This window comes from Thermobia domestica, chromosome 5 (assembly GCF_964235325.1).
Source record: "Thermobia domestica chromosome 5, izTheDome1.hap1.1, whole genome shotgun sequence".
Lineage (NCBI taxonomy): Eukaryota > Metazoa > Arthropoda > Insecta > Zygentoma > Lepismatidae > Thermobia > Thermobia domestica.
In genome coordinates this window covers 32,250,377-32,265,679 of record NC_137458.1, presented here as the reverse complement: position 1 = coordinate 32,265,679, position 15,303 = coordinate 32,250,377, and the positions used below count along the sequence as shown (strand labels likewise).

General features: G+C 36.4%; 1 protein-coding gene across 4 annotated transcripts in view; it reads right to left on the bottom strand.

The window, feature by feature from the left end:
• Positions 1 to 11,075: 11,075 nt before the first annotated feature.
• Positions 11,076 to 15,303, bottom strand: part of LOC145685835 (uncharacterized) — a 99,277-nt gene continuing 95,049 nt past the window's right edge. For all 4 annotated transcript variants that reach the window (XM_081758430.1, XM_081758431.1, XM_081758429.1 and 1 more), the window contains one exon: positions 11,076 to 12,369. In XM_081758430.1, the coding sequence (XP_081614556.1) occupies positions 12,177 to 12,369 (193 nt within the window). In that variant the 3' untranslated portion in view covers positions 11,076 to 12,176. The remainder of the gene's footprint in view (positions 12,370 to 15,303) is intronic.

Sequence of the window (15,303 nt, the reverse complement as noted above, 5' to 3'; positions counted from 1 at the left end):
TCTTTCTGTAATAACTTCCTACAGATACGTACAAATTTTCAATGGAAACAAATGAAAATATGTATAAAATAAGTAAAAATCACATTATTTAACATAAAAAATATTGATTTTTTTCTAGCTTCTCGCTAACATTTGATATCCACCCAAAATTACTTGCAATGTACGCTAGTGAACATTGAAAAACAGGATTTTTGAACGCACTTTGAGAATAACGTACTGCTGCACTGGACTCTACAGGAAATGTGCTGACAACTGACTTTACAGCATCAAAATTTTCATTGTAGAAGTTAACAGCCTGTATCCAGGTGCCCCACCGTGTCAGTACAGGCTGCGGTGGTAGCGACATATTTGGTAGCATATTGTTGTAGCACTGCACACGACCAGGGGCTTTCAGAAAAAACTTTCTTATAGAAGACACAAGCTCATTGACTTCAGGGAAGTTGATCCGCACTTCCTCTGCTACACGATGTAATCCATGGACCAAACAGCACATATGAATGAGGTTTGGGTAGAACACTTTAAGCGCATCGACAGCTCTTAACATGTACGCCGCAGCATCAGAACTCATCAGAAGCACTTTTTCTGCAGGAACACTTTCTGGCCACAACACTCTCAGCCCGTCATTTACGAAACGTGCAACTGTGGAATGGTTTGTTTTGTCCAAAACTTTTGAACAGATCAGAAATGGTCGTGATGCAGAATCAGGGTCAAGCTTTCCTACTACCAGATTGGCAACGAAACGTCCTAATACGTCTGTAGTTTCATCCACCGCAAACCATATATGTGAATCACCAATTTCAGCTCTAATGTGTTTGATAGTATCTTCATAACACACATCCAAATAATTCTTGCGGATAGTAGATTCGTCAGGAATGTGTCTCTTGCAATATTTTTCCAAAAAGGACGCGAACTGTGGGACTTGCAATTTATACCACGGTATGTCTGCTGCTATGAACGCATTGGCAAGGTCTTTGTAAAATTCACTGCTGTTTTCAGATGTTGGTTTTGTTTGGGTTAAAACTTTTCGCTTTGTGGCACGCTATAACACCTTATTTTTCATGTGAGTAGTTGTTTTCTTGTTCTGATCCAATTGCGACTTCATTGAACAGCCCACTTTCTTATCGAATACTTCAGAAAATACCTACAATTTTACCGTCTGTATAAGCGTCATCCATAGCTATCCACGATTCCAATTTTGACGCTAAAGAGGAAGCCTTAATTGAAAACAAGAAACAAACTGACTCGGTCACAAGCTGCACACTAACACACCGGTCGTGAAACGGAATCTTTTTTCCCTTTGTTTGAAGGAGGAAGTGGCGAAGTAGCCATCGAGTCATACAAAAGAAATTTTTTATTCCATTTAAGAAACAAGTGATAAAGCCTAGCCGCTCCAATCACCTCCCTCTCATCGATACCCGCACCCCCACCCGTAGAGGTTGCACATAAAAAAAAAAGAGAGAGAGCCAGTCAACTTTGTGCGTTTAAGCTTGTTTTGTCGGCACACATCCGAGTGGTGATTGCTTGCAATGGCAATAAGCACAAAAATCCTTATATTGTTTTCTTTCTTTATATATAAAAAACAGATTTTTTTCAGGATTGAAAGCGATAACTGACGACGTTTGTTTACATATTGTAGGGTGTATGATTTGTTTTAACCCAGCATTCCCGCAATGCAAATTGGTTGAACAAAGTGAGAGAAAGAAATACAAATAATTAAATAAAGTACTTTTTGAGTTATTGTTCCATATATAGGCCTATTTTATTTGCGTATTACTTAAAGAAAATTAGCGAAAAGAAGCAAGGAAACTGAATTTATGTAAAAAAAATGTACAGTAGACGGAAAATATGTAACAGACTTCAAAATATGTAAAAATATGTAACGTGATTTTGGTTTATATGGCTCTTTAATTCGTAATTTGCGAACATTTCATATTTTCACCAGCGTACATACAAAGGAAAAAATATGTAAAAACATAAAAATCCGGGCCTTATTTACCAGGGGGCGCGGTGGGTCAGTGGTAGAACGTTCACCTCCGGTGCTTGAGGTCCCTGGTTCGATTCCAGCTCGCGCAGTTTGGACTTTGTGGTGGACAAACACCGTGCTCGTGGATTTTCTCGGGGTTCTCCCGTTTCCTCCGACTTTCTTCATTTCATTCATTTCCCATCATCACTGTCTCCTTTAGCCTAACCGGCATAACCGTGGGACGTAAAACTAAAGATTTCATAATTCTTTGTAGTTCTTACCATCAAAGCTGAGAACTGCACGGTCCATTTTTTTAGCCAAAGTAGAAGCCCAACCGGAATAGTGATGTCAACCAGCCCGGCTCGGTTCAACTGAGCGTACAGCTTGAGCTGGCTTGGTTGGGATTACCCATCGACTGGGCTCAATTGAGCCAATGGCTTGAACCGGAACGGTGAAGGCGAGTTATCGACTCGGCTCGATTGGAGCCAATGGCTCGAACTAGTTCCGTTGAAACGAGTCCATAGGCTGGGTTCGAGTTAGCTTAACTGAGCCAATGGCTCGAATCGGCTCGGTTGGGGTAAGCAATCAGCTCGGTTCGCGTCGGCTCGTGTGAGCCTTCGGCTCGAGCTGGCTCGGTTCGGGTCGAGCAGTTTTAAACATGTTTGGCTGGAGTCCCATAACTTCTAACAATTTTTGGCTCGAGCCCGAATACTTGCTCCTCCTGAACTCAAGCCAAGAACCTCGTGACCGATGTCCTTGCCTCCTGAAGATGTCTTGACTACCGAGATCGACAGTTAACTAATTTTTAGTATTCCGATACAAACCGCCTATATTCCATGTTATACAGGTACACGGTGTTATAATAATAATTAGTTATAGTAGTAGTAGTAGTATCATTGATAATTATATTGTCTATGTAGGATACTTGAAGATAGTAGTACTTGGAACTACACAAAGGATTTAGCTCAAATTGGCTCGACTCGACTCGACTCGACTGGAATTCGAGTCGAGTTGGGGAAAATTTTTCGAGCCGAGATCTCGAGTCGAACTCAAAGATGTCTGCTTCGAGTCGAGTCGAGTTTTAAAGAAAACTCGCTCAAACTCGCTCGTGCTTATTCCTATTGTATGCATGACGGGCATATAGAGTTCTTTCGAGGGGGATAGAACCATAAATTTAATGTATGTAAAAAATACTTAGTTTCACGGCTTTCTTCCCAGGGGGGGAAAGGGATGGTAGGTATCCAGCATTTCTTATAAGTACCTTATTTGAAATATGTAAAACAGTAACAAGTGGACAATACAATATACACACATCTTCTTATCTTCAGTTTTAATTGCTGATTTCAATTGCAATTAACAATTACAAGTTTCAATTGTCAATTGCAATTAACAATTGAATGTTTCAATTGCACCCTTTGCAATTGACAATTAACAATTAAAAGTTTCAATTGCCTGGTGACCAATTAACAATTAACAATTGACGAAAATTTAATTGCAAATTTTATGATTGAATTCAATTGCAATTGAAATTAATTGTCAATTGCAATTGAAATTAATTGTCAATTACAAATTGAAATCAATTGCAATTGAAATCAATTGCAATTGATTTTCAGAGCAATTACTTTCAATTGATTGATCAATTGCAATTGATTTCAATTGATTTTGCCCAACACTGGGCATACCGGCGTTCCCTTATGTTACGCCGCTGATAGTTATATATTATACTTTTCGTCTTTTGTGTTCCCTGTTGTCAGCATATGGTTCAAAATTCACTATTTTTGAGTGTGAATAGAATGTATTAAGTATAAAGTAAAGGTTAAGGTTTTATTTATTTATTTTAATACATAGTTTCTGCTTAGCCGAATTGCCTTAACACGCATAACTTCCTTCTACATGGTCCCTTACCACCAGTTGGAGCATTAAATTTCAGTGTTGGTCCATGACGCATTATGAGGCTATTTAAGAGTAACCTGCATTAATAGGTATCGAATCCAGTCCGGAAAGCCAGAAACATTGGAATCTTGGTGACAATAATGTGACTATGCAGCACCCATCCCACCAGGTCGGCCATAGCTATTTATGAACTGTAGCGAAAACAAGTTTAGTAATTTCTTTTAGCTAATTTTATTTACTTCAATACCGTAACCAAAGAAAACCGAACAAAATGACGCGTGTTCAGTGTATTGGCTTCCAGCACCAAATTTTCGTACGTCACTGGTAAGAACATCTAATGAATGTTATATAAGACTGTGCAGTGAAGTGTCGTGAATTCTTGTAGTTCAACGTAAAAAGGTAAAATTAAGAAATTTGGAGATTTAGAATTAACATGCCCAAAGCGTTTGTACCACTTCCGGTACAAAAATATAAGAGATCGAAAACGGGGAGCAGCCCACTCACCTTGCAATTTTTAAATAAAACTTATCCCAATCTTTTGTATTACGTTTGTACCAGAATACACCGCAAAACATTCGTTTGTACCACTTCCAGTACAAAGTTATAACATTTTTAAAGTGGGGGCTGCCGTTCCCACAGCCCCACAATTGAATTTCGAAATAAAACGTATGTCAATCGCTTGTACTTCGTCTGTACCGGAATGTACCACAAACATTATTGTTTCTACCACTTCCGGTACAAAGGTACAAGACATCTAAAATGGGGGCAGCCCTCCAACTTCGAGTTTCGAAACAAAACATATGCCAATCGTTTGTACTACGTTTGTACCGGAACGTTCCCCCAAAAGTTTCGTTTACAGCACTTCCGATACAAATATGTAAAGGTTATAAAGTGGGGGTTGTAGAAACGGCAGCCCTCACCTCTGAATTTTAACACAAAATCAATCGTTTTTACTACGTTTGTACCGGAATATGCTGCAAAAAGTTTCGTTTGTACCATTTCCGGTACAAATATATAAAAGTTTTAAAGTGGTGGGCTGTGGAAACGGCTGCCCCCTAGTTTAAAACTTTTATCTTTGTACCAGAAAAGGTGCAAACGTAGTTTTTTGCTGTAATTACATTCCGGTACAAACATGGTTAAAACGATGGACATACATTTTATTTCGAAACTACAAGAGGGGTGCGGTTTCGACAACCACCCTCATTAAAGCTCTTATATCTTCGTACCGGAATTGGTACAAACGAAACTTTTGTGGAACCTTCCGGTACAAACGTAGTACAAATGATTGGCATAGATTTTGTCTCGAAATTCCAAGGTGACTTGGCTGCCTCCCGTTTTAGATCGCTCATATCTTTGTACTGGAATTGGTGCACACAAACATTTTTCCGGCACATTCCGGTACAAGCGTAGTACAACGATGGACATACGTTTTATCTCGAAATTCCAAGGTGGAGGGACTGTGAAAACGGCAAACTCCCACTGTAAAAGCTGTTATAACTTTGTACCGGAAGATCTACAAACGAAAATTTTTGGGGTACATTCCGGTAGAAACATAGAGAATAAAAGATTGACATTCGCTTTATTTCGAAATTCAATGAGGGTGGTGGGGGCTGTGGAAACGGCAGACCACCACCATAAAAATCTTATAACTTTGTACCGGAAGTTTTACAAACGAAAATGTTTGAGGTACATTCCGGTACAAACGAAGTACAAACGATTGGCATAGGTTTTGTTTCTAAATTTCAAGCAAGGGGCTGCTAACCATTTTAGGTCTCTCACTCATATCTTTGTACTGGAAGTAGTTACAAACGAAACTTGTTGCGATAATTCCGATATAAACGTAGTACAAAAGATTGGCATAGGTTTTAGTTCGAAATTGCAAGGTGGAAAGGCTGCCGTTTCCACAGCCCCCCCACTTTAAAACTGTTATAACTTTGTACCGGAAGAGGTAGAAACGAAAATGTTTGCGGTACATTCCGATACAAACGTAGTACAAATGATGCGCATAGGTTTAATCTCGAAATTCAAAGGTGAAGGGGCTGCCGTTTCCACAACCCTCCACTGTCGAACTCTTATATCTTTGCACCAGAAGTGGTACAAACGAAACGTTTTGCGTTACATTCCGGTACGAATGTAATACAAACGATTCGCATTGGTTTTGTTTCGAAATTCCAAGGTGGAGGGGCTGCCGTTTCCACAGCCCCCAACTGTAGAAATCTTATATCTTTGCACCGGAAGTGGTACAAACGAAACATTTTGCGTTACATTCCGGTACACACGTACTACAAACGATTGGCATAGGTTTTGTTTCGAAATTCCAAGGTGGAGGGCTGGCGGAGTGTACTTTTTAAATCACATCATTCATCGTGCTGGACACAATATGTTCATCTTACTACATAATGCTTAATATATATAATATGGTGCTTGAAAAATTTCTTCTGTCCTTGCATTAGTTATAAAAACCAGGCACCATGATATTATAAATTCAATTTGATATATACTGTATAGGTAAGTCTACATGTTCTGGCTTGACACCAGATCCATTTCCAATCGCCATGGGTAGGCCGCGTTGGCTCCGTGGTAGAGCGTCCAGCTCCGATGCATGGGGTCCCTTGTTCGATCCCAGCTCGCGCTAAGGGAACTTTGTGGTAGATAAACACCATGTGCGTGGGTTTCCCCGGGGTTCTCCCGTTTGCTCCCACTTTCTTCATTCCACCATTTCATTCATTTAGCCTAACCGGTATAAACGTGGGACGTAAAACTTGAAAGATTTCGTTTAATTTTTCCAATCACCACGGCAAATTGGCGTCCAATTTCTTCGAGCACTATATCTAGATTTTGTGGTTAACCCTCCCCGTTAATGAATTTCAGGTGTTCAAACTGCGACATGTCAATTGCATTTCTTATTCATTATGATACACGTGGGGAAAGATACTCAGCAATCACCCTTAAAAGATTTAAAACTTTATGTTGGAAGTCATATATATTCAATAAACTTACATTTCAATTCATAAGGAAACATATACTTAATAACTTTCTAACTTGCTTTCATTTAAGGATTGATTTGAGCATGAACCTTAGCTTCATATATCAATGGAATATGCATATTTTATTTCATTATCATCGACAGCATCTTAACTACATATAAAATTACATGAGCTGACATAAATGAAAGGGGTACTTCCGGTTGACGTGGAAAGTTGAAATTTGGCATGATTGTAACTTACCGAGACTAACCGACAGGAAAATTGCCAAAGGTGAATATTTTTAATTTTTAGGGGGTCTAAAGGAGGGATGAAGAATTTCCCCATGCTATTTAAATGGGTGTTTTTTTTGGACTTATAATCTCATATTTTAGGTACTTGGAATTGGAATAAAAACTTGAAATTCTGTATGCTTATACGTTTTTGTAAGCGTTAACTAGGTAAATTGCTAAAAATGAAAATTTACAATTGTGGAGTGATTTTATTCGAAACTGAAAAATCTTTCCCATGTTATTTATATGGGACACATTCTACACTCCAAAATGTTTAGGCACTTCCAGCAGGATTAGAATGATGAAATTTCGCATGATTGTAGCCTTCCCGGACAAACCTCTATGAAAATTGCCAAAAGTGAATATTTTTAGTTTTAAGGGGTCTAAAGAGAGATGATGAAATTACCATGTTATTTAAATGGGCGCTTTCTTGGGATAAAAAATCTTATCTTTTAAATAGTTAAGATAGGAAAACAAACTTGAAATTCGCTAGAATTGTTGATTTAAGAGGTGCAAGCCGTAGGCCGAGTAAATGTGAGGGTCAGGGGTCAAGCCCTCAGCTGTGACAAATTCAGTAAGTGTAATTAAAGAGCAAATACGAGAAATTCACTAGGCCGGGCAAACGCAGGGGCCTGGGGGCGGAGCCCCCAGCTAGCCAAATGCTAGTCTAATATATAAATTTGTAAATGAATATGTGAATTCATAAATCTTGAACCACCCGACCAATTTCAATGAATCTTTCTAACATAGATGAAGTTCGGGCCTGGGATGGTTATCTTTTCACTTTGACGGTGCAACTTAGGGGAGGGGGAGATATTTTAAAATGATCGAAGATGAACGAGATTAGTGCCGAATTCATAGTTTTTGGGGCACTGCGATGAACAGTGATTCTTCCGAGGAAATTTAAATTCGAATTTAGTCTCGCAACTTGGGAGGAGAAATATATATATATATATATATATATATATATATATATATATATATATATATATATATATATATATATATATATAAAGTGATTGAAAATGATTGATATTACTGTAGAATCCATATTTTTCGGGGTTGCTGAGATGAACAGTAAAACTTCCGATCTCACTTAAATCCGAGGTCAGACACATTGCCACTTTATGCCCAAAATGCAACGTATTCTCCCCACGCGAAGAACGGACAATCTGCTAGTAGATTATAAACGTATTCATTCATAGTGCATAGTCTTTGTATGTTGTGAATCATAATGTCAATAATATTTTGAACTACGTATGTGATATAATGCAGACTGCAGTGCTGAAATGTTGCCAACTAATTAAACAAAAATGTTATATGTAATTTTGTTCTAAGAAATGAATAAATAAACTGAAGGAGGGGACAATTAGATTAAAATTAAATGGCATGGCCTTGTGATAGGAGAATAAGGAACCATTTTCTCTCGTTTGCAGTGGCGTACGCACTGCTCTCCTGAATCTTCGAAGTACTATGTAAACGCAGACACGCACCAGGAGGAAGAAGAGCAGAGCGTTAACTTTTTTCTACCAGTGTAAAGAGTAGCGTACACAGGAGTTTATTTCGGGAGGGGTCCCAACTTAATATGAGAATATTTATGTTCAAATTCCTAAAATCGTCCTTAAAATGAGGCTAAATTTACATAAAAGTCGAAATTTTGGGGGTCTGGACTAGTGCCGGTGCATGGGGTCCCTGGTTCGATTCCAGCTCGCGCCAAGTGAACCTTGTGGTGGACAAACACCGTGCCCGTGGGTTTCCTCCGGGTTCTTCAGTTTCTTTGTACATTTCGTCATTTCTGGTACCAAGTATTCAGTTTTTGCATCTCTTAAATGGTCATTTAATCTGGTCGCATTTTAAAAAGGCAATATAGGAATTATAACTGAAAAAATTATCCCCATATTACTTCGTAATGAATCAGTAAAACATTTTTTTATCCTCCTTAACTTCTATCTATCCTCCCTCCCCCTCTTTTTTTAAATTGACTATTTCCTCATCTATTATGAAAGGTCAATCTATGACCTGAAATACTATAAGGAACTTAATATCTTCAATAAGAACAGTGAGTACACTTGGTTTCTCTTTTTCTTTTTCTTGGCCCATTTTCATGAAATGACACAACTGTTTGACAAAGATTCTTGTGAAAAACTGAAAAAATAACTATAAGTTAGCAACACTGAAAATGAGACTAATAACTGTTGATTCTTCCATAAGCAAATAGTACACAACAAATGCAATATATTATGGTAACTAATGTATTGTTAAGGCATAGTAAGAACATTAAGGATCCGACTCAAAGTGTGTATCTATATGGGATCGAAATATTGATCCAAAATTGAATTTGTAAGAGAAAACTGTTATAACAAATGACAAAACGCGCTACAATTTAGATGTCGCCCAAGGAAGCCAGCATGTTACCTGTTGCTACGAGTTATTCCGTTAAACATAAACAAGTCAAACCCATAAGTGCAGAAGAAAAGCAAATAGTTTATCAAACGATATAAACGTTGTTCAATTCACTTGAAGAAAATTAAAACGTTAAGTAGCTAATTTTCATGTTCTCATAATATATATGTACGTTATTTATTTACTTACTTTGTAGTACTGAAGTTACTATTTGTATGTTCGCATGCTATAAAATGTAAGAAAGCACACCAAGAAATTGAACTTAAGGGGGAAAAAGTAAAATCTGTTTTCATGGATATGCGTAATGATTTAGGTAATGCATAAAAAACAAATAATCACCCATAATGATAAATATGCTTGCTGTTATATACTAGAGCCATCTCTTTATCGTTCAGTTGATAATTTGACATAATTCGTTGTAGTTTTACATGTAATTACAATTTAGAGAAATATTGCAATGTTCAGTTGCTCTTAAAGGAGAAGGGATTATATAGTATTAGATATTTTGCCCCATATCGCGGCGATGGTGTGAGAGTGGGACGAGTAATGCACATCGAAGTGGCAGAAATACATGCACGTGCTGCAGCAGAAATATTGCGGGAAACAGACGAAACAATTTCCTCTTCACCAATCAGTAAATAGTCGTGCGCGCAGTGATACAACATCGAGTTACGCGGTTTGTTTTTGAAGGGTGCAAAGGACTGTGAAAAACGCTTTAAAAATGCTTATTTTAATATTCCAGACTAAAAATATGACTTGGAAGCTAATACGCTGAATTTACATATATAACTGAAATTCATCTCGTCGATCATAGCTGTTTATGGACTGCAATAGAAGAAAATTTAGTTTTCGTCTGTAAAGATATTCCTAATTTTTATTAATAAGATAAATCTGTATCAGTTTTTGCACTTATAGAATTTTACTTCTTCCTCTTTACTTCAAAGAAAATAAAACATATGCAGATAAATCGAATCACATCTAAAATTGTAATCATAGTTTTGTTTTGTCTTGTTCTACCTGATGAATGGAAAACAGACAAAAGTAATACTCAGAGAAGAATCGAGCCACAAACTATGCAACAGTGCTCATGTACTCTGTAAATATATACCTAATAGCTTAAGTTTCAAGTTATAGAAAAAAGAATTCGGTTTTAATTTTTATTAAGATTTTTAATATTTCAATAGGGTATTGTGTCACCTGTGGCGAAAAAGGTAACTAATAATTTATTGATTTCCTTAAAATAAAATATTTAATTAAATCTCGAGATGGTACACAGGAACCTGTACTGATTTTACCTCCATAGTAACGGGCGAAAGGTACTGTCCGGCAAAAAATATGATTTTTTAAAATTTAGATAATAATTAAGATAATACATGAAGACGAGGAATTTATCTTTTATTTAATTTTTTTTTTTTGTAGTAACTTGCTCCTCAACATTTCTGTAGTCTTTACATTCACATAATTTTAATTCTTAAAATATTTTCGCCAGAATCAAGCTAAAGAGATTCGAAGGGAGTGGAAGGTATAAAATGCTTAGGGCTGCAATTTTAAAAAAAGAAATATATTTTTGTACCGTTTATTCTCACATTTATTCTAATGGGTGAATGTCTAATTCACCTCGAGAAATCTATACATTAACAATACAAAGATAATAGTAATAATGACCCGAATAGAAATATTTAAGTACACACAAACACCCACACCCATATCGACAAAATTAGGATATATATACAGGGTGACTCAAAATTCCCCTGATATAGTGTAATTCTGTTATTATGAGAGTTACAACAAAATGTAAGATGGCAAATCGTCTCCAAATATGATGTTTTAATCTAAAGTGAAAGAATTTTCTAAATCGGAGGAGTCGTTTGGGTTGTACACTCTTTATTCGTCTAATGTTAAATGAAAATGCAACGTTGCCATTTACCTACACCCATAACATAAGCGAATGAAGTTATTGTCTTTTACGCTAACGTGTCGATAGCCAGCCTCCATTTCAAACAGTAACTTCATTCGCTTATGTTGTAGGTCTAGGTAAATGGCAACGTTGCATTTTCATTTAACATTGGTCGCGTAAAGAGTGTACAGCCCAAACGGCTAGTCCGATTTAAAACAATGTCAGGGAACTTTTGAGACACCCTATATATATAGTAATCGGAAATTAAAGATCCATTTCAATATGGTATTCACATTGCTTGGAAATCTACCGTATGTGAAACGAATGTGAAATGAAAGCTACATAGCATTTCTCTTATTGTTAAGACTATATTTTACACATTCCAATTTAGCCGATTCAAGACTTTATTGGAGGGTTTTCCGAAAAAGGAAATTCATACATAAATAAATAATCACAGGAGGACTTAATATATAAACTATTACTTTTCCTACTAACTACAATTTATTTTCATAACCATACAACTTATATTTTGGTTTGTGTATTCATTTCATTAATGTGCAAATGATTTTTCTGATAAGATCACAACATAATTATTTTCCTTTTAAGTAAAAGATTACGCACTGTAAGGTTACAATGAAATTTAGTAATTACCAGGAGATCTCTACAAATTCATTAAATGTGATTTAGTTTCTAAATAGTAGAATATAGCAGGAGATGCAAGTATTGTTTGAAACAATATAAGAGATAAAGTATGTTTAAACATCTTAAAAGAAGAAAAGTTCTAGCAAATCATCAAAGATTTCATTAGACAAGGTCACGTCCATCGTGCAATTTCCATCGCAAATGCATTCATATGTCATTTCTTTTTCCCAGTCTTGTAGTGTGTAAGCTCTTTCTCTCTCTTTCATCCCTTCCTCAATACCTTTAAAGTACCTGTCTATGATTTCATAAAAATCTCTGAAAAAGACATAAAATAAAACATTTTATATTCAAGCCCTAGTATAACTTGAAATTACGATAATATCAAGTGAATTGTTTGTTTACAACTACCAAAGTAACTGGAAAATCAAAGTCACAATTAACGATTAGTCTTCGTACTCAGAAAATCAGTATCATTTATAATTTGTGTCTTACGAGAAATTATTCATCAAAAATTATGAGTTTCTTTCTAACCGATTAAGCATCAAGTACAACATTGAAGCGAATAACCAGAATAGTAGTTTTCAGTTTATTAAGTTTATTACACATTCAACAATTAATAAAAAGCTTCTTATGGACACTTGTAAAATAACACAAAGTTAATAATTTATTTTTTCTTCAAAATGTCATTACTTTTCCCCTGCTTTCTTTTCATTATCATACATGTTAGTGATATACAAAAAGAAAAATAATTTATGTCACGTGATGTCCATAATATATTAAAGTAATAACAATAGTTAGAAATATAAAAGTTTTTCGCAGTCAAAAACGCTTGCAAGACTTAAGAATTGCTTTGCAAGTTAAAACTTTCTACCCAGTTTGCTACACAAAAAACAAAATCTGGAAACTAAAGACAAAAAAAGAAAACGATATTATAAATAAACATATATGTAATAGCCATGTGCACCAACGAAGTTTAAACAAGCGTTTACTCCAGTGGCGTATTTTCGATTTTGTTTCGGGAGGAGCTTTGCTAACTTTCAGGGGGGCTTTGCCTGGAAATTGTGAAAATTCTGCAAGATATTTCATTTACTTTACTCTACTAAGTAAGATTTCGGGAGGGGGGCTTAAGGCCGGAAGCCACCCCCCTAAATACGCCACTGGTTCACTCAAACGCGTTCAACATTAAACTTCCCAATTTAAACGTAGTTCCAGGACTTCTGTTGCACCATTGAAAGTCGAAGTTCAATACATCTCGTTTAAGTAAACTTCGGTCAATTTATGAAATCGATTCTGATTGGTTGTCGTCGTTGGTCTCTAATCTTCGTTTAACAAAGTAACAAATGAAGAAAGCATACTTCGTTCCAGTCTTTTCGACTTCTGAGATTGAGTACATAGATTTGTGAGTAGTCTAATATCAGTGATCGTAGTTGTTATGGAAGAAATAATGAAACCACGAGCAAAAAGATTTTCTGAACACGAGAAGTATTAACTAGTGGAAAAATACAAAAATATACTGATCGAACGGACTAAAACGGACTAAACGAAAGAGAAAATTTGGGGGAGGATCGTAGAAGAATTCAACTAGAATTCAAGTGTTGTTAAACTCTAAATCCTCAAGATCAGTTTCGGACATCATGTGCACTAAAATAACAAATTCTACTAATACTACAGATTGATTTGGATCAACAAAGTTTAAACCCCCAAATTCGGCCGCTCAAGCTAGAACCAAGTTTATCCCCCATTTGACCGACACTTAACCTTGAACGTTGTTGGTGCAACAGACATTTTCACCGAGCTTGGTTATGACCCTCTTTGAACAGTTGAACTTTGTTAGTGCACACGGCCATAAATCAAGCAGTATGTGGTAGAGTATACTTTCACATTTCCAACCCTAGAAGGCCATAAGTTAGACGTTGAAAGTCGATGGACAGACCACTTTTCAGCCTAACATGTGAGTTACATGATCTTCTAGAATGATATTTTGTCAAGTTTTCTTAAGTTGTACGGTATTGAAATATTGATGAATTTAACCAACAGGTAAAACGAATAAGTAAACATAACTTCTTTTCGTTACAATCGATGAAGGTCTATGGACGTCCAGATGCCATTCGTTCAACTAGATTATGCGTGGTCAGCGTGTCAGTTGTAAGGCGCTATTATTTCTGACTTTCCGAAAAGAAATTTCGTATCTCTTAATTCAAGTATCTGCCCAGTTGCCTCATGATATTGGATTAGTTCTGGGAGTGGGAAGAGAGAGTACGCATACCAAAATCGTACACATTACTAATTAGGATAACTAACTAACTCTATGGTCTATGAAACCCGAAGGTTCAATGTCGCGTTCACAAAAGCTCTCCACTGACTTCTATCCTTAGCTAACTGGATCCAGTGTCTACTTTGTATTCCTATTTCTGCGCGATCCATCTTAATATTGTCCTCCCATCTGCGTCTAGGTCTTCCTAGTGGTCGTTTTCCGATTGGACTTCCAGTTAAAACTTTAAAAGGGTTCCTAATTTCTTCCATTCTGGTTACATGACATGCCCACCTAAGCCTACTAGATTTGACGACCCTAACAATGTTCGATAAACCGTATAAATTATGTAGTTCCTCGTTATGAAGTTTCCACTATTTCAGTTTCTCTTGGGTCCGAATATTCGTCTCAAGATCTTGTTCTCAAATACTTTCATTCTATGTTCTTCCCTCAGAGTAAGTGACCATGTTTCGCAACCATACAGAACAACAGGCATGATTATCGTTTTACATATTTTAAGCTTTAAATTCCTCGACAGAATTTGCGACAACAAGATAATTTGAAGTAAATAATAACACAAATTCCCTGCTTTTAGTCGACATTAAATTTCTTCGTGAATATGGTTTTTGCCTGTTAATATTCATGCTAGGTATTTAAAAGCATCCACTTTATCAAAAGTATTATTTGATATTTTAACGCGTCCTTATTTTGCCGTATTACGATCGCAACGAACTTCTATGTATTTAGTTTTCTCTGCATTTACTTCTCAACTCACGTCCCTGCAAACGTGTAGTACGACCTCTGCATTTCATTCTATTGTTCTCCTATCATCCCCTATTAAATTTACATAATCAACATGCCATAATCTGGTGAATACCATTCAGCTGTAGACCTGGTTGCTGTCTCTGATTTTTCTTATAGCGTACTCGACAACAAGGTCGACTAATAATGACGACAATTCATATCGTTGTTTTAGGCCATTCTCGACGTGAAAGCTC